The sequence below is a fragment of the Rutidosis leptorrhynchoides genome, chromosome 6 (genome assembly GCF_046630445.1).
Source record: "Rutidosis leptorrhynchoides isolate AG116_Rl617_1_P2 chromosome 6, CSIRO_AGI_Rlap_v1, whole genome shotgun sequence".
NCBI lineage: Eukaryota > Viridiplantae > Streptophyta > Magnoliopsida > Asterales > Asteraceae > Rutidosis > Rutidosis leptorrhynchoides.
In genome coordinates, this window is record NC_092338.1 from 116363012 (window position 1) to 116390944 (window position 27933).

General features: G+C 30.9%; 1 protein-coding gene across 1 annotated transcript in view; it reads right to left on the minus strand.

Annotated features, from left to right (window-relative positions):
* Window positions 1-18127: 18127 nt before the first annotated feature.
* LOC139853999 (uncharacterized mitochondrial protein AtMg00810-like) overlaps window positions 18128-27933 on the minus strand; it is a 29032-nt gene continuing 19226 nt past the window's right edge. The window contains exons 3-6 of the mRNA XM_071843333.1: window positions 19228-19320; window positions 18455-18494; window positions 18273-18340; window positions 18128-18167 (exon numbers count right to left, since the gene is read on the minus strand). Of these exons, the coding sequence (XP_071699434.1) occupies window positions 18128-18167; window positions 18273-18340; window positions 18455-18494; window positions 19228-19320 (241 nt within the window). The remainder of the gene's footprint in view (window positions 18168-18272; window positions 18341-18454; window positions 18495-19227; window positions 19321-27933) is intronic.

The following is a 27933-nucleotide window of genomic DNA, read 5'->3' on the forward strand; positions in this document are numbered from 1 at the left end:
TACTGGAAAAGATAGTAAATAATCTTTAGCTCAAAGGTAGCTTTGATGGCTTGAAATTCTTGAAGTAGAATCATGGAATCAACAAAAGTTTTAAGTAAGAAATCTATCTTGATTTAAGATAGTTATGATTATATGAATTGAACCAAAGCTTGAATATGTTTATTACCTTGATTATAAGATGGAAAGCTACAGATATGAAAGTAGGATTATGGATTCTAAAGAGTTGTGGAGTTAGATTGAAAGATTGGAAGTAAACTTGTACACCTGGAAAGTTATCTTGATATGTTCTTGATCAAGCTTTCTTATGATGATTCTAACTTAGCTTTTGATTCTAAAACTTGCTGAATTGTGTTGTATTCTTGAGAGAGTGTTTGAGTATGTATGTTTTTAGTTAGAAAAATATGAAGTAGAAATGAAAATGGAATGGATGTATAAGTAGTAAAGATGGCATGAGGTTAAGGTAAGTGTATAGGATCCTTATGTTGAATTTTAGCTAAATGGTTAATACTAGTTGTCAATCCATGGATCCCACATGTTTCTTGCTGTCCTAGGGTTGGTAAGATGCAGATTTTTATTTGTATATACCAATAGTATATACGTATAGAAACTGGTTACAATACGGGTATAAATACCGTATGAATACGAGTAGAATTCTTGATGGAATTGAATGGGAATATGAATATAGCTATCTTTGTTGAGTATAAGTATATTGATATATGTATTTAAGTCTTTCAAAAGTGTATTAATACATCTTAATACAATACATATATATTGATTTTAACTTAAGATTTAATACGTCGATAATCGATACATATATGTATATTGTTTCAAAGTCTTTAAGTTAGTAGTCTCATCTAATATATATAACTCATTGTTATTATACTTAATGAGATACTTAAATATCATTTAATCAAATCATAATATATATATATATATATATATATATATATATATATATATATATATATATATATATATATATATATATATCCAAATATATATTCCTTTAATTAATTATTACGATATCTGACATTCGTAAATCGTCAGACAGATTGGGTGGCCAAACGTTTGTATAAAATTCATTCCAAATAACCAAGTCTTAATAAATTTGATTGCCTAACATGTTGGAAACCTTAATTATGTAAATATTAATCTTCTATATATTAGCGGAAAAATCCGGGTCATTACAGATATTTTCTGTTAAATCTTGGTTTGGATTCTGATTTTTCAAAATCAGAATATGTAATCAAATTTGGATGCGAATGGTTGTTTCGATTTCTAGGAAAGAATGTATATCGTTGTGAAAGTAGTGAGTATAGTTGATGATTTGCTGAATCAGAATTGAAGAATGTAACATATTAATTGTGAATTTGTATATCTTTCGGTATTACCTACCCGTTAAAAGTTTCACAAGTAATATTTTGTACCAGAATATTTTATTACAGTCTTTATGAAAATATATGTATGTATATTTTCTACATATGTAATACATATTTAATGAGTTAATATCATATTAAGCTCATTTGATTTTCAGCTGGATTAGAAATGAATAATCTCTAAAACATTAAAGATTTAATAATCTTCGTGGAGTATTTCACTAATGTAATCAATATTTCGTTATTCAGTTTTATTGATATTTCCTCAGTGAATCATGTTGGTGCTCATGGAACTCTTGCTAACTTTGCAAGGTACGAATGATGTTTTCTAGAAAGTTTCGAATACATCGAAGATGAAAGTATAAAATCAAACATATAATTGAATAATATACTTAGTTTATTATGAAATGGAATTCATTGAGTTGAAACGGAGATTGTGGTTAACGAAGAATGTACATCAAAGTATATCAGTAACATGAACTAACCGAGTAGAACCTACTAGTTAAGATTCACACATAATAGCTTAGTACGAAAAGATTTATTTTGATCTCAAAATTCATACATATATATATATATATATATATATATATATATATATATATATATATATATATATATATATATATATATATATATATATATATATATATATATATATATATATATATATAAATATATATATATAATATACATATAATTTCTTCAGAGGAAATGAGTTAATATTTCATAACTCGTTGATATAATATACTCGTTTTTGCTTGTGGTGTCGATACCATTGATGGTTATAGAGCTGATGTAGCTTGTGGTGCTACAGGTGTTGCTGGTGTTGGTGATACTGATGGTGATGCTAGTGGTACTACCGGTGGCGCTTGTATAACAAGTGTAACTTGTAAATCACGCACCATTCTTGTCAGGGTTTCTACTATTCCTTCTATCATTTTGGTCCACTCATCTGGTTTACGGTTAGAACTAGAATAAGTAATCTCTAAAGCTTTTAGAAACTACATATTCTCTGCAAAATATTTCTTCGATGAAGTTATGAATCAATACTTCATCGTTTATTATTGTTGGTACTCCTTGGTATCTATAGTTAGTATGACGCTGATGCTGAGGTGTGGGATGCGGAGGTTGTTGTTGGTGGTGGTAATGGTACTGTTGGTGTTGATGATGGTGGTACTGCTGATGCCGGTGATGCTGCTGGTGCTTGTAACCTTTGCACCATATTTTTCAAAGCCATTATCTGAGCGCGAAGCTCGTTGACTTCTTCTATTACACCGGGGTGATTGTCAGTTCGGACGAGCAGACGAATAAGATCTAGAATTTGAGATAGTATATATCGTGACGAGATACTCTGGAAATGAGAGAGAAAATGGTATTACGAACAGGTTCACCGGTAAGTGCTTCAGGTTCTTTGCCAATAGGGCAATGTGGTGGATGGAAGGGATCACCTTCTTCTTGTCTCCAATGATTAAGCAAGCTACGAACCCATTCCCAATTCATCCAGAATAGATGCTGACTAATTGGTTGATCCATTCCGGTTACGCTGCTTTCGGAGCTCACGTCGAATTCCATATCGGAATAGCTGTCGGAATCTGAGGAATTCGAACTTGATGCGGGATCCATCTTGTGTAATCGGGGAAATGATTTTTGATGTGAAATAGATTATAGGACTTATATTTGTTATTCTTCAATACATAATTTTCATATGTATATATAATGCCAAGATCCCATAAATTACGGAGGAATCTTCGGAAGATGTCAGGCAAAGTGTACAGTAACAGATATGCTAAGATATGAATTCGTCTGTACACTATATGTGCAATAAATGCAGGAAAATATGTCTAGACTTAAGAATGATAAACAAGTAATTTCTGACAAGAAATGATAAGCAAAACTCGGTAAAAACAGATACGGTCATAGTCCAGATTCACTAATGCATCCTAACAATTACCAGTTAAACACACCAATGTAAATTCTGGTTCCCTATGACCTCAATCTTTGATACCAACTGTGATGACCCGTCCAAATCCACTTGGACGAATACATCATTCATCGATTTCACATTGAGGTACTGACCTCTACATGATACGTTTTGTAAACATTGCATTCTTTTGAAAAGGCACGCCATAATTGAATATCAAATTCCAAGGTTTTTGACGTTTGATGATTTCTACATATAGACAATCACCCTAAATAATAGTTTACAATATTACATCCGTTGATAATGCAGTCAAAATAAGATACATGGTGATGATTTTGTGAATGCAACGTTTTCTTGAATAAAGCATGTATGACTCTATGCACATAGCTTGTATCACATATAAGCAAACAGTGGAAGACTTTTAGGAACCTGAGAATAAACATGCTTAAAAGGGTCAACACAAAGGTTGGTGAGTTCATAGTTTTAATGTTGCACATAATCTGTATGTAAAGGTGGATCACAAGATTTCAGTTGTTTCATCCAAAACGTTTATCAAAATATTCTATGAAATTGAGCACCCTGGTAACTAAACTTAACGTATATATAATAAGTACCCTGTTTTAACATATGTAACGACCCTACTTTTTCCGTTATCTTTTTCCGTTAATTATTTAACGTCAGTTATTTGTTATTTGTGTCCCGTCATTTCTATGACCTATATTGTTATTTTAATAATAATATATTAATTATTATGTGTTAAATGAACATTTGTATTCATATTTCAATTTGTACGTTTATACGAATCGCGAATTTCTAACCGGCGAATCTTTTCGGTTTTCAGACCAACGGTCGAGCTTTTGGGATTTTTAAGTCCTATTTATTTTAAATATGATATTTTAATGTAATATATTTGTATATGGTATTTATATATATTTTACGTCGCGTAGTTAATATCTTTCCGAATAATTAATCGCGTAATCGTGTTTTCGCGTTTCGGGTTTCGTTCGAGCGTTCGGGCCACAAGGATTTTACCAAAAAGCAAAATTTGGGCCATGGGACCCACCCCACAACCCCATTCGGCCGAAACCAAGGGGAGGGGGTATCCCCCTTTGTTTCCTTTTTCATATTTATTTACATTCCATATATATACCACTTTTGATTTCCTAAAAACCTAGTTTCTATTTTTTTGCTCTCTCCTCCCTTCCTTGCTCCTTTGGCCGTCGCCAACCATCACACCATCATCATCATCTTCATCAAAAATTAAAGCTTGGATCATTCTATTGTTTGCATAAACGCGTTGCTCTCGTTCTCCTCTACACGTTCATACTCTTTGATTATCGATTAGGGTATAAACCCTAACCCTTGATTTTCTATTTTTCATTTATTTTACTGATTTTATATGTTATTTTAGTAGTATGATGATTATATGTTATTGTATTGTTGATTATATGCGTAGAATTGCTCGTTAATTCATGTTTTCGGTTTGATTGTTTTGGGACAGCGGGTTGTTTGTTATTTTCTGTAAATATAACTGATATAAAAGTGAAATTAAAGTGTTTAGATGAGTTCCTCTCATCAAGACATTAATTTTAGACTCCGGATTCATGTCGTTTCGATTCCCGGAGCCCTTGTTATGATTAAAGTGGTGATTAATTAGAATTAAAATATAAAAATGTATTGAACCAGGTTTGGTCCGATTTTGTGACCACTTTTAGAGTCTTTAGGGTGTAATAGTGTGTTAGGATTGATGATGGGATGAACATTCATATTCGGGTCATCGAAATCCGAGCCACGGATCACCCGGTATGACTAAAACACGTTTTTGAGCGGATTAAAGATCCAAATTGAGTAAGGGCTGTAAGTCACGACTTGCATGCTGTTCTTGGAGTGTTCTTGAGTACACTAATGTTTCAGGTGGGTTGGTTAGGCGAAGATATATATATATAAGGCTCGCCGAAAACCGACACCTGGGGCTCAAGATATGACCCGAAGAACTTTTGATTTAAAAGTTATGGTTAATTATTAAAAATTATGATATAAATAATGATTTTCATTATTATTAAATTACTTATGATATAAAAAGTAATTATTATAATTTAAGACTTATGATATATATTTATTATATCATTTAATTATTACTTATGATTTAATTAACATTTTAATTAAACTTATGATTAATAATACTTTTATTATTAATGGAAAATACTTATGATAAGTATTAAACTTATATTATAAGATTATTATTATAAGACTTATAATAAGGATTAATTAATTATTTAATTATTATAAGGCTTAGTTATTATTTAATTATAATTTAATTATTAAATACTTATGATTTAATGATTATAATTAGAAACTTATGATATGATTAATAATTCATTATTAATTAATAATACTTATGAGATGATTTAAAATTTATTATTAATTAATAATACTTATATTATGACTAATATTTAATTAATTAATTAAATACTTATGTTATATTAATTATATCATTTAAACTTATATTAACTTTAATAATTCATTTTAATTTAATTAAACTTATGTTATGACATAATTAGACATATTTAACTTTAATAAACATTATAACTTACATTATTATTATAACTTACACTTTTAAATTTTACGTTGACTATGTTTGACCAAGGTTGACTTTTGAGTTGACTTTCGATTGACTTTGACTTTCAGTTGACTTTTGTTGACTTTCTAATTAAGGAAACTTTCCTAACTTATAAACTTTCCAAAAATAGAAACTTTTCAAAAATGGAAACCTGCTAAAAATAGAAACTTTCTAAAAATAGAAAGTGTGTGTCTGTAAGCTGTTCCGATCAAACCGATGCATGCTGAGTATTGTTCTATGTCTACTTGCAACATGTACAATAGCTATCATACTAAGACTTGACCTAAGTTAGTTATTTATATCTACCTGCTTTATTTATAGGTCGGCGTTGTGATCATGACTGATCACTGTACTCATTTGCTGTTCGCTTATTTGTGTTGGTTACTTTGTTACTATTAAGGTGAGTTATAGTCCCGTTTTTACATACTTTTCAAAGTATATTTTTGAGATGTGATTACATGCATTTTGTTTCACGTTTAGACACAAGTGACAATTAAATATAAATTATTCATTGTGAGTTGGACAAAAATATTCCCTAGTCTGGTAACTGTAATCACTGGTTTCTACTGGTGAACGCGAATCCTACGGATAGATCTGTCGGGTTTGACAACCCCATTTCGAGCTAGTCGCGCTATTAATTTATAATCAGAATTTTTAGTACTTCGTATTTTGTTGTAGATACACTGTCCGATGTATATCATTTATTGTGTTTGGCAAGGGTAAATAAAGGGTTAAGTGGTTACCAGGTGACTCATTGATAATGGAGTAATGTTTAATGTTTTCTATCATTTTTAAATCTTGTGGTCTAAAGTTTATTCAATTATTTAAACCTATAATTCACTCAACCTTTGTGTTGACAGTTTACTCACATGTTTTCACAGGTATTTGAGTTATGTGATGCTTTCGCTGTGTTTAGAGGAGTCTGCATGCATTTGGACAGATTTTATGAAACTTAAGCTTGCATTTTGTTTTTGGATAATTTAAATTTGTGGGTTTGTTGGCAATGTTTCGTGTCAACTTTGGTTAATTAATATGTTGGGTTACATTTAAACTACATATTTTGATATGCTTTCCTTTTTGGGAAACTTTTGAAATAAAAGAATGCAATGTCGTTTGTTAAATTCATTTAAGTTCGATCAAGCTGTGGAACCAAGTGACGGAGCCGTTAAGTGTTTTAACGGGGCCATCACAACATACATGCAACTAACATGTACAATACACGTAAACCAACGTGTACTAAACTCAAATAGCATACGTCTATTTTATAGTTCAGGCTAGGGTTTCTATACCTGGAACAGACGGGGATGTCAAACCCTATGGATCCATATACAACTACTCGCGCCCACTTGTTCTTATAACCGGTAGTTACTAGTTACCAAAGCTAAGGGATTTTCGGTTCAAACTCAGTGTAAAATTTAGTATGTACTTGTATCCATTGCGTTTAAAATAAAGTGCATTTATTCTTAGCCCAAAAATATAGATTGCAAAAGCAATTAAAAAGGGTGCATATGAAACTCACCTTAGCAGCACATAAGGTCATTCATCGAAATGTGACCGAAACTCGGAATGCAAAATAATCATAGATCTCAACCTAGAGAACATATGTTGGTCAATACATGTCTAACAAACTAGGTCAGGTCATAATGTATCACAATCCTAATGCTCGAGACCGACATGTAAAAGTTAACAAAAGTCATCCCAAAATTCAATCTGACCTAATATGATCTTTAAATCTATACATGTTTATTATATTAACATAGTATAAGTCTTGATAATTGAACGAATTTATAGTTTATCAAACTCAAAATATTATTTATTTCAGGAGCTATATTATATTTGAATTATCATGGCAATCGAAAATATTTTATTATTTCACATAGTTTTCCAATACTTTAAAAATCATATTATAGTGTTTATAAAGTTTTAAAACATGATACGACAGTCAACTTTGACAATTGTTCAAGAAAACGAGACGTGACTTATATAGAAATTCATTTACTCGATTAGTAATATCTAAAAATCCAATTTATCAATCTCATAGACAAGTTGTTTAAATATTAATTTGCAGTTTCAAACACAATTTCAATTAACGTCTAACATAATTCAGTTGACCATATCTTTTAATCCGTTCATCGAAATCACTCGATTTCTAAAAGAAAAGTTATAAATTTTTCGATAGCTTTCCAATGACATGCATATCATATACTTTATATCAGTAGCATATGTATCAAATTCGTGATTCATCATAAACTATCTAACGACAAAATTAAAGCATACAAGCATACATAAACATATATACTCGAGCACAAGATATGGATACACTATTAATATATAAAAGATAAGATATGAATGCTCACGTATCAATATTGTGATTCAATATTGTAGAAAAGTACGTAGACGCAACGGAGATGATAAACACTAGTTTGACTCACGAGCAATACCCTCGAACCATACCCCATAACATCCATAGCTATAACCCATAATTTCTTAGCTCTATCTCGCTCGGAAAACCCATTTTGAAACAACTCGCTCATGACCTCATCGTAGTATTTTATGTATAATACTACTAATAATACTCCTAACTATAAGATTAATAATAATATTAATCTTAATAATAATTATTATTATTATAATATATATATATATATATATATATATATATATATATATATATATATATATATATATATATATATATATATTGAGAGAGTAAGATAGATAGAGAAGGATATATGTTTGAACTCGCCTGCAATCGAATGAATTTATAGGAATATTTCTGTCCCAGCACCTCATTTGTATGGGATTCTCATGCTGTGACGATCCGGAAATTTCTGACCAACACGATAATCAAAATCTGTAATATTGAAGTCTCAAAAATTTTGAACTGTGTTCATGTATACAATTGACCTTCAACTGCTCTCAACGATTCACGAACCATTAATTGTAAATAGATATGTGCGTATATATATATATAACTTGTAATTGAAAATATAATTTGAAATATTATATGTTATTGCTATTAAAATTTAATTATGTAAAATAAAATAAAAACATGATATTATAATAATTATTATTTAAAATATATCTATATATATAAATAAGGAACATTAAAAACAAATATTAAATGATTGTAATGCTCGTTTGATGTTTCGATTGATATTAAGCGAGTTAAATTCAAACATATGTAATTTTAAAATAAACGGTGATACGAAAATGTGTAATATAAAGTTTAGGCTTATTAAAAATGCATTTAGGAACAACTTTTTTAATTTTAAAATTTTTTATATTTTACTTGGGGTTGGGAGTGAATAATTAATGTAATTTTTATTTAATAGTTAATGATCGAATTTTATACCATAATGACTAAAATAAATAAATATAATTACTGTAAAAATTGGCGATTTTTCTGAAGATTTTTATCCGCCACTTATTTCAAATAGTGGACGATACACAGTCCGTGAAAACTGTCGGTAGAGTTATTAAATCACCCGTTAACTGTTCTTTTAAATTGAATGATTGGCACTGTTTTCCTTTTTGATTCAATCAATCATCTGAATGATTAACTTTTAACAATCATATACGTATTACATTTACATATATAACACATAAATGCATGCATATACGTATTACATTTACATATATAACACATATATGCATGCATAGACAAACACATGGACTTTATATTCCAATCCACCACCAGTGTTTTCTTTTCTTTGTTTGCCACTTGCTCATTACCTACACACAAGCATACAAACGTCCTTTGATTCCTTATCCTGATTTCATTTCATCTCTTTTCTTAAATTAGTATTATTAATTAATCTTATGAATCATATTTTTATATATAACATACATTTACATATATTCACACCCACCTACTCCCTTCCATTCATTCATGATTAAATGATTTCCTACATCCCCTATTCATCATCACTAGAACATCAACTCCATTAAAACACCATCACCAAGATTACCACCTCCACCACTTGAACCATCCCTTATTGTTGCTACTATTCGGATTTACAGCTAATATACGATGAAACACAACACTATCTTCTTCGAACAACCCAAATCAACACAAACCCAACTAACCATAATCGAGAACCAAACCACCCTTGTAAACATCTCAACACCACCGCCACCCTCACCAACGATTTCAACTTCTTTGATTCCGTTTCTAATTCTTTCGAACAAGAATTGTATAACCCTTACTGCTACTATGGACGTATTCTTTTCTGTTTCTTTCTATATTGGTTCACCACGAATACTCAACACCATCAAGAACCTGCAAATGTTAATATTTTTACTCAATTACTACAACTACTATATATCTATCATTTCTATTTCTACTCGTACAACAAAACCCACCACCAACGAAGACCTATACTAACTTTACGTTTTACTGCCTTCAAACACCACCATACGCTATCTCTCATCTCCATCATAAGTTACCTATGCAGCCAAAACAAACATACCAAGATCGATCACTTCACGGTTAATATGTTGTTATTCGAAAACCCATTTGTAGTTCATTAAGGTTCGCTGTTACAACCAGTCTTAAACCACCTGAACTGCTACACCTGCAGTTCGATAATCTTCCTTCTTCCTTTTCTGTTTTCGAAACCATCATCAAACAAACCCATTAACTTTTGCTGATAAGTTTTCTGTTATTTTCTTTTTGATCATTTACGAGCCCCACATGTGGAAGATGAGAATAATGGGTAACCAAAAGATAAAGAAGATGGTGACAGCCTAAAGTGATTGATAACCAATTCAATATACGTACCAACTTGACAATTTTATATATTGCATATAGGATTCGTTTTATAATGAGCCACTGGAATTAATGTTGGGCCGTGACATCATTTTTTTCTCTTAGGCCGTGTTTTATTTCCTGGGTGGGCCACGATTTGGTTTTTCAATTGGGCCGAGATTCATTTAAATTGATGTTGGGCCGTAATAGTAATAGGGTTAGTGTTGAACCTGTGATGATGAAGTGTAGAAGACAATGACATGATGAAATGATGATACATGGCGAGCTTGACGATGATGACTGTGATAATACATGAATGATGATGAATGATTAGAGACAATGATGATGTTAGTTTTAATGACGATTATGATAATACAACAAAGGAAAACGATGATGAAGATGAACAGTATAGATAATCTGATAAATGATGATGTTACCATAATATTAATGGTAATCGTGATATGGTATGATGGTGAGGAAAACAACGAATGGCGTGGTAATGATACGTATATAAAATCATGATCCTTTATTGTTGCTAAACGTGTTTTACAACTCCTGTTCCGGTCACGTTTTTGCTCAACCATTGACCTGCAGATGGTTTCCTTTTTCGAACCGTTTCCACAAATCCATTTGCAGGCTACTGTTATACCTGCGTCTCCTTTTATTTCTTTTTCTTTATTCCTTATAGCAGGCCAATTATAAATAATCACACAAGTGGGCTTAATAAATTTAATAATTGGGCCGAGATCCAAGCTATTATTGGGCCGTCGTTTTATTTGGGCCATTACTTGCAAACCCACAAAATTTCTGTCTCTTGATCCCTGGTCGACTTTGCATTTAAGATGGAGGAGGATATGAAACAGAAAAGGGTTAAAGGAATTTAAATGGGGTGTAAATCAGGAAAAGCGTGGTTGGCAGAATGGTTAGGGTGTTGTGATGAGGAAGGAGAGGTCACGGGTTCGAGTCTGGGCAGGAGCGTATTCTTTTTAGAGGGCTTATTTCTTGAGGTAGTGAATTATTATTATTATTATTATTATTATTATTATTATTATTATTATTATTATTATTATTATTATTATTATTATTATTATTATTATTATTATTATTATTATTATTATTATTATTATTATTATTATTATTATTATTATTATTATTATTATTTTTATTACTAATAATATTATTAAATACATAATAAGAAAATTAGAAAATATGATAATTATACCATGAATATAATTATAAGTAATCCTTATCAAAAGATTATATTTATAAGTTATGTAAATATTAATAAATATAAAACCATTTTTATTTTTAAATACTAATTTAACTTATATAAGCTTAAATATATATAAACATATTTTGAAATAAGTATCTAACATATTTAATTAACTTTTTAATTATTAATATATTAAGACGAATATGAAAGCATATATATATATATATATATATATATATATATATATATATATATATATATATATATATATATATATATATATATATATATATATATATATATAACAATTAAAATATAGAATGTACTAAAATAAGTTCTTTATATTATTTGATATATATTACTGATATAGGTTCGTTAATCCGAGGCCAACTCTACACTTGTTCAGTGACGTCATATGCATAATTACTACGAAATACAGTATAGTGAGTTTTATTTGCTCCCTTTTTTAAATGTTTTTGAAATATATATTTTTGGGACTGAGAATACATGCGCTGCTTTTATAAATATTTTACGAAATAGACACAAGTACTTGAAACTACATTGTATGGTTGGATTACTATACCGAATATCGCCCCTTCAAGTCCTGTAACCTAAGAATTAGGGAAATGGTCCCTAATTGACGCGAATCCTAAAGATAGATCTATGGGCCTAACAAACCCCATTCTGGAATTTGGAATGCTTTAGTACTTCGATTTAAATGGTGATTTCGATTGCCAATATTATGGCATACTTGCGAGTATGTGGGGGATATTCTATATGCATTATGTTAATGTCGGTTACCTGATGTTCATCATACGAATGATTTTTATTACACTTGCGAGTGTAATGTTATTTATGAAAAATGAGAATCTTGTGGTCTATTTAAATTATGGAAATGAATATTGATGATAAACTAATGAACTCACCAACCTTTTGGTTGACACTTTAAAGCATGGTTATTCTCAGGTATGAAAGAAATCTTCCGCTGTACATTTGCTCATTTTAGAGATATTATTTGGAGTCATTCATCATATATTTTAAAAGACATTGCATTCAAGTCGTTGAGTTCAATAGAGATTATGATTAAGTAAATGACAGATTAGGTCATTTATAGTGAATATTACGAAATGGTATGTGTGCCTGTCAATTTTCGATGAAATGAAAGTTTGTCTTTTAAAACGAATGCAATGTTTGTAAAATGTATCATATAGAGGTCAAATACCTCGTGATGTAACCATTTGTTATTGTATTCGTCCTTATGGATTAGGACGGGTCGTCTCATGTGGTATCAGAGTGGTGGTCTTAGCGAACCAGGTCTTGCATTAGTGTGTCTAACTGATAGCTTTTTAGATGCATTAGTGAGTCTGGACTTCGACCGTGTCTGCATGTCAAAAGTTTTGCTTATCATTTTGTGTCAAAAATTACCTGCTTATCATTCTTAGGGAATCACTTGCTTATCATTCTTAGTCTAGACACGTTTTACTGCATTGACTGCATGAATGGTGTATAGACAAAATTCATATCTTAGCGTATCTGATTATTCATATCTTAGTGCATATGTTACTGAAGACTTTGCCTGACATATTCCGTAAATTCCTCGGTAATCTACGAAATCTTTAGTACTATATTTATATAGATATTCTATGTAGTTAGAATATCATTCAATATTCGAAAATCATTTCATATCGAAAAATCCTTTATTCAATCGTACGAAATGGAATTCGCCACTAGTTCAAGTTCCTCGGATTCCGACAGCTATTCCGATATGGATTACCACTCGAACTCCGAAGGCAGTATAGAGGGAATGGATCAACCAATCAGCCATCATCAATTCTGGATGAATTGGGGATGGGTTCGTAGTAGACTCAATCAATGGAGACGAGAAGAAGGCGATCCTTTCCTTCCACCAACCGAATTCATCTCTTGGCGAAGAACCTGAAACACTTACCGGCGAACCACTCCGGAACACCATTTTCACCCTCATCTCCAGAATAGCTTGCAACGATTACGTAATATCTACTATTCTAAACCTTATTCATCCACTCGTTCCAACCGACAATCATCTCGGAATAATAGAAGAAGTCAACGAATTTCGCGCCCGAGTTGTAGCCTTGGAAAATATGGTGCAAAATTTACCAGCTTTAGCAACATCACCGTCATCAACAGTACCATCAGTAACAGCACCAGTACCATCGACAAACCATGTGTCAACATCTTATTCTGTACCTCGAGTATAATCATCGTTCTACGTATCATTCTACCTCAATTATCTTCGTTCGACATGACGATTATGTAATCTTTAAAGTTTTAGAGATTATGTGTTCTAGTTCTAACGATAAATCAAATGAGTTTAATATTATATTGACTCATTAAATCCATGACTACATCTGAAGAAAATATATATCTATATTTATTTTCATAAAGATTGTAATTAAAAATTCTTTTGTACAAACTGTTAATGATGAAAATATTTTAACGGGTAGGTAATACCCGAGAAATATTTAGATTTCACATTAATAAGTTACACTGTACATTCTTCCAATCTGATTCAATGGTCATTTACTATCCTACTTACATCCACAGATATACGTATCCGTTCACCGCAAATTAACCATTTTTATTCAATTTCATATTTGAATTTTGACTTATCAGAATCCAACAAGTGGCATAATGAAGAAAACATTTAACAAAATAAAATTTGTTAGAAACAAACAAATTAACTATGAGAAAATTTGTTAAGAATCCACGCTAACAAAATCCTAGCTAACTGTTCCTAGCTAACTATTAATTCATTATTAAATTTATTTATCGAAATTTATTTATCGCAATTTTAATTCTCGCAATTTTATTTATCGTCATTTAATTTCTGTTATTTATATTATGCACTTTATTTATCGTCATTTAAATACTGTTATTTACGCATTTTAAATATCGGGACACGTATACAATGTTTTGACATATCATATCTACGCATCTATATATATTATTTTGAATAATCATAGACACTCTATATGCAGTAATGCATGAGTTAGCTATACAGGGTTGAGGTTGATTCTATAATAATATATATATACTTTGAGTTGTGGTCGAGTCTGAGACATGTATATAATGGGTCACGAATACGTATTAATTAATTCCAATATTATATATTAAACTATATATGAATTATTGAATTACTAATTGTGGACTGCTAACTGTGGACTGCCAACATTGGACAATTAAAATGAAGTAAAATATTGATTATAACATATGAAACTAAACAATTCTTTAAGTTTGCCACTTGATTTCATCTAAAACATCCTTGTATCTTGACGATTACAATCAACGTTTAATCATCTAAAAATACAATTCTCTTGAAACCACCTCGGATTGATAACCAATGATTCAGATATCGTAGCATTAAATGAAGAGGAAACAGAAAAATTATAGATGATCTAAACGGCTAAAAGTTTGATGATAAAGAATGGAGTGTTAGGAACGCTCGATAGAAAATTTGGTACTGAAATACGAATTGAGCAAATCATGAAGGAGACCAAGGACAAATATAAGGACCATACCCTGTGTTCCAAGAATCCAGATAATTCTGTATCCGATGAAATCCTTAGAAAATATCTTGCTCCGAAGTCATGTTAAAATCTTACGGAAAATCTTTCTTCATCAACCTTCGAACTTTGAAATTCCAAAATATCATCATAAATATCTTCGATATTTCTGAGGATATTTTCATAAATATTCTCATCCGAAATTATATACCTCTTCGTGCTATCTGTATTACATTATATTGAAAACTTCTGCAAAACCTAAATATAAATTTTGAATGAATTCTGGAGAAGTGTTAAGAATTTGAGCATGAGTTAGTATAATATAATGACACTTGGCAAACGTGATTATATTACAGCAAGTCATGCTGAAAGTTCTAATGGAACATGATGATTCACAGACCCTCTCATCATCATGCGCTATGTTAGACAACTCTACCATTCTATTTCACCTCCGAACATATCAATAAAGTATATTATTGATAGTTCTATCCTCAGAGATTCTGGTATTTACCAAATCAAATCGTGCTATTACGATCTTTCCTGCTTAGAACATTATGATCAATCGAAATTTCATACCTACGAATTCTGGACCGTTATTCGCTTGACTTGAAGTTAGCAAGAGAAAACAAGAGCATGGAGCTCCGAAACATAACAAGAAATATAAAGCCGATCACAAACCTAAAAATTACAAACCGTATATATCGATGCATATAGCAACATAAAGACACGGGGGGACTAAAAACACTATAAAACCAAGAGTATAGTAGAAGTAAATGGATTCTTCTGGAGCAGGTGAAAAAGAAGAATGACAGATATGAAAGTTAGGAGTATATCAAGAATCAGAACTGGATGGAGCATATTGAATAATGCTTTAGCGTATGAATTAGGAAAGAAAGAATAGAAGGTGTGAGTTGTGGAAATAAGGAAACGAAGGGGTGAATATATAGTAAAATATCCGACAGAGCAATCAAGGCTGATCATCGAATTTAATTAAAGAGATCGTAATTTCTAGAAATTCCAAAGAATCAAATCTTATATAGATTTCAAAGATTTTCTTTATATCCCTTGAATTTTGGAAATTTATCGTGACTACATCAAAAGTTAAATCTCTATCTCAATATGTTGTGACAGCTTCACTCGTACGCTTCACATAATCGAATCGTTTTATCTATATTAGTCAATATTGATAAAATTCTATTTATCAACTCGTTACGAAAACATTTTTTTTATGGTTAGCTATGACGACCTCGATCAAATTTCGGGACGAAATTTCTTTAACGGGTAGGTACTGTGACTACGTGGAAATTTCCGACCAAATTTAAACTTAATCTTTATATGAATTCAACACGATAATCAAAATCTATAATATTGAAGTCTCAAAAATTTTGAACTGTGTTTATGTATACAATTGACCTTCAACTGCTCTCAACGATTCACGAACCATTAATTGTAAATAGAAATGTGTGTATATATATATAACTTGTAATTGAAAATATAATTTGAAATATTATATGTTATTGCTATTAAAATTTAATTATGTAAAATAAAATAAAAACATGATATTATAATAATTATTATTTAAAATATTTCTCTATATATAAATAAGGAATATTAAAAATAAATATTAAATTATTGTAATGCTCGTCTGATGTTCCGATTGATATTAAGCGAGTTAAATTCAAACATAGGTAATTTTAAAATAAACGGTGATACGAAAATGTGTAATATAAAGTTTAGGCTTATTAAAAATGTATTTAGGAACTACTTTTTGAATTTTAAAATTTTTTTATATTTTACTTGGGGTTGGGAGTGAATAATTAATGTAATTTTTATTTAATAGTTAATGATCGAATTTTATATCATAATGACTAAAATAAATAAATATAATTACTGTAAAAATTTGGGATTTTTCTGAAGACTTTTATCCGCCACTGATTTCAAATAGTGGATGATACACAGTCCGTGAAAACTGTCGGTAGAGTTATTAAATCACCCGTTAACTGTTCTTTTAAATTGAATGATTGGCACTGTTTTCCTTTTTGATTCAATCAATTATCTGAATGATTAACTTTTAACAATCATATATGTATTACATTTACATATATAACACATATATGCATGCATAGACAAACACATGGACTTTATATTCCAATCCACTACCAGTGTTTTCTTTTCTTTGTTTGCACTTGCTCATTACCTACACACAAGCATACAAACATCCTTTGATTCCTTATCCTGATTTCATTTCATCTCTTTTCTTAAATAAGTATTATTAATTAATCTTATGAATCATATTTTTATATATAACATACATTTACATATATTCACACACACCTACTCCCTTCCGTTCATCCATGATTAAATGATTTCCTACATCCCCTATTCATCATCACTAGAACATCAACTCCATTAAAACACCATCACCAAGATTACCACCTCCACCACTTGAACCATCCCTTATTGTTGCTACTATTCGGATTTACAGCTAATACACGATGATACACAACACTATCTTCTTCAAACAACCCAAATCAACACAAACCCTACTAACCATAATCGAGAACCAAACCACCCTTGTAAACATCTCAACACCACCGCCACCCTCACCAATAATTTCAACTTCTTTGATTCCGTTTCTAATTCTTTCGGACAAGAATTGTATAACCCTTACTGCTACTATGGACGTATTCTTTTCTGTTTCTTTTCTATCTTGGTTCACCACGAATAATCAACACCATCAAGAACCTGCAAATATTAATATTTTACTCGATTACTACAACTACTATATATCTATCGTTTCTATTTCTACTCGCACAACAAAACCCACCACCAACGAAGACCTATACTAACTTTTTGCTGCGTTTTACTGCCTTCAAACACCACCATATGCCATCTCTCTCATCTCCATCATAAATCAACTATGCAGCCGAAACAAACATATCAAGATTGATCACTTCACAGTTAATATGTTGTTATTGGAAAACCCATTTGTAGTTCATTAAGGTTCGCTGTTACAACCAGTCTTAAACCACCTGAACTGCTACACCTGCAGCTCGATAATCTTCCTTCTTCCTTTTTCGTTTTCAAAACCATCATCAAATAAACCCATTAACTTTTGCTGATAAGTTTTCTGTTATTTTCTTTTTAATCATTTACGAGCCCCACATGTGGAAGATGAGAATAATGGGTAACCAAAAGATAAAGAAGATGGTGACAGCCTAAAGTGATTGATAACCAATTCAATATACGTACCAACTTGACAATTTTATATATTGCATATAGGATTCATTTTATAATGAGCCACTGGAATTAATGTTGGGCCGTGACATCATTTTTTTCTCTTAGGCCGTGTTTTATATGCTGGGAGGGCCACGATTTAGTTTTTCAATAGGGGAGATTCCTTTTAATTGCTGTTGGGCCATAATAGTAATAGGGTTAGTGTTGAACCTGTGATGATGAAGTGTAGAAGACGATGACATGATGAAATGATGATACATGGCGAGCTTGACGATGATGACTGTGATAATACATGAATGATGATGAATGATCAGAGACAATGATGATGTTAGTTTTAATGACGATTATCATAATACAATGAAGGAAAACGATGATGAAGATGAACAGTATAGATAATCTGATAAATGATTATGTTACCATAATATTAATGGTAATCGTGATATGGTATGATGGTGAAGAAAACAACGAATGGCGTGGTAATGATACGTATATAAAATCATGATCCTTTATTGTTGCTAAACGTGTTTTACAACTCCTGTTCCGGTCACATTTTTGCTCAACCATTGACCTGCAGATGGTTTCCTTTTTCGAACCATTTCCACAAATCCATTTGCAGGCTACTGCTATACCTGCATCTCCTTTTATTTCTTTTTCTTTATTCCTATAGCATGCCAATTATAAATAATCACATAAGTGGGCTTAATAAATTTAATACATGGGCCGAGATCCAAGCTATTATTGGGCTACCGTTTTATTTAGGCCATTACTTGCAAACCCACAAAATTTCTGTCTCTTGATCCCTGGTCGACTTTGCATTTAAGATGGAGGAGGATATGAAACAGAAAAGGGTTAAAGGAATTTAAATGGGGTGTAAATCAGGAAAAGCGTGTTTGGCAGAATGGTTAGGGTGTTGTGATGAGGAACGAGAGGTCACGGTTTCGAGTCTGGGCAGGAGCGTATTCTTTTTAGAGGGCTAATTTCTTGAGGTAGTGAATTATTATTATTGTTATTATTATTATTATTATTATTATTATTATTATTATTATTATTATTATTATTATTATTATTATTATTATTATTATTATTATTATTACTACTACTAATATTATTAAATACATAATAAGAAAAATAGAAAATATGATAATTATACCATGGATATAATTATAAGTAATCCTTATCAAAAGATTATATTTATAAGTTATGTAAATATTAATAAATATAAAACCATTTTTATTTTTAAATACTAATTTAACATATATAAGATTAAATATATATAAACATATTTTGAAATAAGTATCTAACATATTTAATTAACTTTTTAATTATTAAAATATTAAGACGAATATGAAAGTATATATATATATATATATATATATATATATATATATAACAATTAAAATATAAAATGTACTAAAATAAGTTCTTTATATTATTTGATATATATTACTGATATAGGTTCGTGAATCCGAGGTCAACCCTACACTTGTTCAGTGACGTCATATGCATAATTACAATGAAATACAGTATAGTGAGTTTCATTTGCTCCCTTTTATAAATGCCTTTGCAATATATATTTTTGGGACAGAGAATACATGCGCTGCTTTTATAAATGTTTTACGAAATAGACACAAGTAGTTGAAACTACATTGTATGGTTGGATTACTATACCGAATATCGCCCCTTCAAGTCTGATAACCTAAGAATTACGGAAATGGCCCCTAATTGACGCGAATCCTAAAGATAGATCTATGGGCCTAACAAACCCCATTCTGGAATTTGGAATGCTTTAGTACTTCGATTTAAATGGTGATAGTGATTGCCAATATTATGGTATACTTGCGAGTATGCGGGGGATATTCTATATGCATTATGTTATTGTCGGTTACCAGGTGTTCATCATATGAATGATTTTTATTACACTTGCGAGTGTAAGGTTATTTATGAAAAATGAGAATCTTGTGGTCTATTTAAATTATGGAAATGAATATTGATGATAAACTAATGAACTCACCAACCTTTTGGTTGACACTTTAAAGCATGTTTATTCTCAGATATGAAAGAAATCTTCTGCTGTGCATTTGCTCATTTTAGAGATATTATTTGGAGTCATTCATCACATATTTCAAAAGACGTTGCATTTAAGTCGTTGAGTTCAATAGAGATTATGATTAAGTAAATGACAGATTAGGTCATTTATAGTGGATATTACGAAATGGTATGTGTGCCTGTCAAATTTCGATGAAATGAAAGTTTGTCTTTTAAAACGAATGCAATGTTTGTAAAATGTATCATATAGAGGTCAAATACCTCGCGATGTAACCATTTATTATTGTATTCGTCCTTATGGATTAGGACGGGTCGTCTCATGTGGTATCAGAGCGGTGGTCTTCGCGAACCAGGTCTTGCATTAGTGTATCTAACTGATAGCTGTTTAGATGCATTAGTGAGTCTGGACTTCGACCGTGTCTGCATGTCAAAAGTTTTGCTTATCATTTTGTGTCGAAAATTACCTGCTTATCATTCTTAGGGAATCACTTGCTTATCATTTTTAGTCTAGACATGTTTTACTGCATTGACTGCATGAATGGTGTATAGAAAAAATTCATATCTTAGCGTATCTGATAATTCATATCTTAGTGCATATGTTACTGAAGATTTTGCCTGACATATTCCGTAAATTCCTCTGTAATCTACGAAATCTTTAGTACTATATTTATATAGATATTCTATGTATTTAGAATATCATTCAATATTCAAAAATTATTTCATATCGGAAAATCCTTTATTCAATCGTACGAAATGGAATTCGCCACTAGTTCAAGTTTCTCGGATTCCGACAGCTATTCCGATATGGATTACCACTCGAACTCCGAAGGCAGTATAACTGGAATGGATCAACCAATCAGCCATCATCAATTCTAGATGAATTGGGGATGGGTTCGTAGTCGACTCAATCAATGGAGACGGGAAAAAGGCGATCCTTTCCTTCCACCGACCGAATTCACCTCTTGGCGAAGAACCTGAAACACTTACCGGCGAACCAGTCCGGAACACCATTTTCACCCTCATCTCTAGAATAGCTAGCAACGATTACGTAATATCTACTATTCTAAACCTTATTCATCAGCTCGTTCCAACTGACAATCATCCCGGAATAATAGAAGAAGTCAACGAATTTCGCGCCCGAGTTGTAGCCTTGGAAAATATGGTGCAAAATTTACCAGCTTCAGCAACATCACCATCATCAACAGTACCATCAGTGACAGCACCAGTACCATCGACAAACCATGTCTCAACATCTTATTCTGTACCTCGAGTATAATCATCGTTCTACGTATCATTCTACCTCAATTATCTTCATTCGACATGACGATTATGTAGTCTTTAAAGTTTTAGAGATTATGTGTTCTAGTTCTAATGATAAATCAAATGAGTTTAATATCATATTGACTCATTAAATACATGATTACATCTGAAGAAAATATATATGTATATATATTTTCATAAAGATTGTAATTAAAAATTCTTTTGTACAAACTGTTAATGATGAAAATATTTTAACGGGTAGGTAATACCCGAGAAATATTTAGATTACACATTAATAAGTTACACTGTACATTCTTCCAATCTGATTCAACGGTCATTTACTATCCTACTTACATCCACAGATATACGTATCCGTTCACCGCAAATTAACCATTTTTATTCAATTTCATATTTGGATTTTGACTTATCAGAATTCAACAAGTAGCATAATGAAGAAAACATTTGACAAAATAAAATTTGTTAGAAACAAACAAATTAACTATGAGAAAATTTGTTAAGAATCCACGCTAACAAAATCCTAGCTAACTGTTCCTAACTAACTGTTAATTCCTTATTACATTTATTTATCGCAATTTATTTATCGCAATTTATTTATCGCAATTTTAATTCTCGCAATTTTATTTATCGTCATTTAATTTATGTTATTTATATTATGCACTTTATTTATCGTCATTTAAATACTGTTATTTACGCATTTTAAATATCGGGAAACGTATACAATGTTTTGACATATCATATCAACGCATCTATATATATTATTTGGAATAACCATAGACACTCTATATGCAGTAATGCATGAGTTAGCTATACAGGGTTGAGGTTGATTCTATAATAATATATATACTTTGAGTTGTGGTCGAGTCTGAGACATGTATATAATGGGTCACGAATACGTATTAATTAATTAGAATATTATATATTAAACTATATATAAATTATTGAATTACTAATTGTGGACAGCTAACTGTGGACTGCTAACATTGGACAATTAAAATGAATTAAAATATTGATTATAACATATGAAACTAAACAATTCTTTAAGTTTGCCACTTGATTTCATCTAAAACATCCTTGTATCTTGACGATTACAATCAGCGTTTAATCATCTAAAAACACAATTCTCTTGAAACCACCTCGGATTGATAACCGATGATTCAGATATCGTAGTATTAAATGCAGAGGAAACAGAAAAATTATAGATGATCTAAATGGCCAAATGTTTGATGATAAAGAATGGAGTGTTAGGAACGCTCGATAGAAAATTTGGTACTGAAATACGAATTGAGCAAATCATGAAGGAGACCATGGACAAATACAAGGACCATACCCTGTGTTCCAAGAATCCATATAATTCTGTATCCGATGAAATCCTTAGAAAATATCTTGCTCCGAAGTCATGTTAAAATCTTGCGGAAAATCTTTCTTCATCAACCTTCGAACTTTGAAATTCCAAAATATCATCATAAATATCTTCGATATTTCTGAGGATATTTTCATAAATATTCTCATCCGAAATTATATACCTCTTCGTGCTATCTGTATTACATTATATTGAAAACTTCTACAAAACCTAAATATAAATTTCGAATGAATTCTGGAGAAGTGTTAAGAATTTGAGCATGAGTTAGTATAATATAATGACACTTGGCCAACGTGATTATATTACAGTAAGTCATGCTGAAAGTTCTAATGGAACATGATGATTCACAGACCCTATCGTTATCATGCGCTATGTTACACAACTCTACCATTCTACTTCACCTCCGAACATATCAATAAAGTATATTATTGATAGTTCTATCCTCAGAGATTCTGGTATTTACCAAATCAAATTGTGCTATTACGATCTTTCCTGCTTAGAACATTATGATCAATCGAAATTTCATACCTACGAATTCTGGACCGTTATTCGCTTGACTTGAAGTCGGGAAGAGAAAACAAGAGCATGGAGCTCCGAAACATAACAAGAAATATAAAGCCGATCACAAACCCAGAAATTTCAAACCGTATATATCGATGCATATAGCAACATAAAGACATGGGAGGACTAAAAATACTATAAAACCAAGAGTATAGTAGAAGTAAATGGATTCTTCTGGAGCAGGTGAAAAAGAAGAATGACAGATATGAAAGTTAGGAGTATATCAAGAATCAGAACTGGATAGAGCATATTGAATAATGCTTTAGCGTATGAATTGGAAAAGAAAGAATAGAAGGTGTGAGTTGTGGAAATAAGGAAACGAAGGGGTGAACATATAGTAAAATATCCGACAGAGCAATCGAGGCAGATCATCGCATTTAATTAAAGAGATCCTGATTTCCATAAATTCCAAAGAATCAAATCTTATATAGATTTCAAAGATTTTCTTTAAATCCCTTGAATTCTGGAAATCTACCGTGACTACATCAAAAGTTAAATCTCTATCTCAATATGTTGTGACAGCTTCACTCGTACGCTTCACATAATCGAATCTTTTTATCTATATTAGTCAATATTGATAAAACTCTACTTATCAACTCGTCATGAAAACATTTTTTTATGGTTAGCTATGACGACCTCGATCAAATTTCGGGACGAAATTTCTTTAACGGTAGGTACTGTGACCACCCGGAAATTTCCGACCAAATTTAAACTTAATCTTTATATGAATTCAACACGATAATCAAAATCTGTAATATTGAAGTCTCAAAAATTTTGAACTGTGTTCATGTATACAATTGACCTTCAACTGCTCTCAACGATTCACGAACCATTAATTGTAAATAGATATGTGTGTGTATATATATATAACTTGTAATTGAAAATATAATTTGAAATATTATATGTTATTGCTATTAAACTTTAATTATGTAAAATAAAATAAAAAAATGATATTATAATAATAATTATTTAAAATATATCTATATATATAAATAAGGAATATTAAAAATAAATATTAAATGATTGTAATGCTCGTCTGATGTTCCGATTGATATTAAGCGAGTTAAATTCAAACATAGGTAATTTTAAAATAAATGGTGATACGAAAATGTGTAATATAAATTTTAGGCTTATTAAAAATGTATTTAGGAACTACTTTTTGAATTTTAAAATTTTTTATATTTTACTTGGGGTTGGGAGTGAATAATTAATGTAATTTTTATTTAATAGTTAATGATCGAATTTTATACCATAATGACTAAAATAAATAAATATAATTACTGTAAAAATTTGGGATTTTTCTGAAGACTTTTATCAGCCACTGATTTCAAATAGTGGACGATACACAGTCCTTGAAAACTGTCGGTAGAGTTATTAAATCACCCGTTAACTGTTCTTTTAAATTGAATGATTGACACTATTTTCCTTTTTGATTCAATCAATCATCTGAATGATTAACTTTTAACAATCATATACGTATTACATTTACATATATAACACATATATGCATGCATAGACAAACACATGGACTATATATTCCAATCCATCACCAGTGTTTTCTTTTCTTTGTTTGCCACTTGCTCATTACCTACACACAAGCATACAAACGTCCTTTGATTCCTTATCCTGATTTCATTTCATCTCTTTTCTTAAATTAATATTATTAATTAATCTTATGAATCATATTTTTATATATTACATACATTTACATATATTCACACCCACCTACTCCCTTCCTTTCATTCATGATTAAATGATTTCCTACATCCCCTATTCATCATCACTAGAACATCAACTCCATTAAAACACCATCACCAAGATTACCACCTCCACCACTTGAACCATCCCTTATTGTTGCTACTATTCGGATTTACAGCTAATACACGATGAAACACAACACTATCTTCTTTGAACAACCCAAATCAACACAAACCCAACTAACCATAATCGAGAACCAAACCACCCTTGTAAACATCTCAACACCACCGCCAACCTCACCAACGATTTCAACTTCTTTGATTCCGTTTCTAATTCTTTCGGACAAGAATTGTATAACCCTTACTGCTACTATGGACGTATTCTTTTCTGTTTCTTTTCTATCTTGGTTCACCACGAATACTCAACACCATCTAGAACCTGCAAATGTTAATATTTTTACTCGATTACTACAACTACTATATATCTATCGTTTCTATTTCTACTCGCACAACAAAACCCACCACCAACGAAGACCTATACTAACTTTTTGCTGCGTTTTACTGCCTTCAAACACCACCATACGTCATCTCTCTCATCTACATCATAAGTCACCTATGCAGCTGAAACAAACATATCAAGATCGATCACTTCACGGTTAATATGTTGTTATTCGAAAACCCATTTGTAGTTCATTAAGGTTCGCTGTTACAACCAGTCTTAAACCACCTGAACTGCTACACTTGCAGCTCGATAATCTTCCTTCTTCCTTTTCTGTTTTCGAAACCATCATCAAATAAACCCATTAACTTTTGCTGATAAGTTTTCTGTTATTTTCTTTTTGATCATTTACGAGCCCCACATGTGGAAGATGAGAATAATGGGTAACCAAAAGATAAAGAAGATGGTGACAGCCTAAAGTGATTGATAACCAATTCAATATACGTACCAACTTGACAATTTTATATATTGCATATAGGATTCATTTTATAATGAGCCACTGGAATTAATGTTGGGCCGTGACATCATTTTTTTCTCTTAGGCCGTGTTTTATATGCTGGGAGGGCTACGATTTGGTTTTTCAATCGGGCCGAGATTCCTTTTAATTGCTGTTGGGCCATAATAGTAATAGGGTTAGTGTTGAACCTGTGATGATGAAGTGTAGAAGACGATGACATGATGAAATGATGATACATGGCGAGCTTGACGATGATGACTGTGATAATACATGAATGATGATGAATGATCAGAGACAATGATGATGTTAGTTTTAATGACGATTATGATAATACAACGAAGGAAAATGATGATGAAGATGAACAGTATAGATAATCTAATAAATGATAATGTTACCATAATATTAATGGTAATCGTGATATGGTATGATGGTGAGGAAAAAAACGAATGGCGTGGTAATGATACGTATATAAAATCATGATCCTTTATTGTTGTTAAACGCGTTTTACAACTCCTGTTCCGGTCACGTTTTTGCTCAACCATTGACCTGCAGATGGTTTCCTTTTTCGAACCATTTCCACAAATCCATTTGCAGGCTACTGCTATACCTACGTCTCCTTTTATTTCTTTTTCTTTATTCCTTATAGCAGGCTAATTATAAATAATCACACAAGTGGGCTTAATAAATTTAATACTTGGGCCGAGATCCAAGCTATTACTGGGCTGCCGTTTTATTTGGGCCATTACTTGCAAACCCACAAAATTTCTGTCTCTTAATCCTTGGTCGACTTTGCATTTAAGATGGAGGAGGATATGAAATAGAAAAGGGTTAAAGGAATTTAAATTGGGTGTAAATCAGGAAAAGCGTGTTTGGCAGAATGGTTAGGGTGTTGTGATGAGGAACGAGAGGTCACGGGTTCGAGTCTGGGCAGGAGCGTATTCTTTTTAGAGGGCCTATTTCTTGAGGTAGTGAATTATTATTATTATTATTATTATTATTATTATTATTATTATTATTATTATTATTATTATTATTATTATTATTATTACTACTACTACTACTACTACTACTACTACTACTACTACTACTACTACTACTACTAATATTATTAAATACATAATAAGAAAAATAGAAAATATGATAATTATACCATGAATATAATTATAAGTAATCCTTATCAAAAGATTATATTTATAAGTTATGTAAATATTAATAAATATAAAACCATTTTTATTTTTAAATACTAATTTAACTTATATAAGCTTAAATATATATAAACATATTTTGAAATAAGTATCTAATATATTTAATAAAATTTTTAATTATTAAAGTATTAAGACGAATTTGAAAGTGTGTGTGTGTGTGTGTGTATA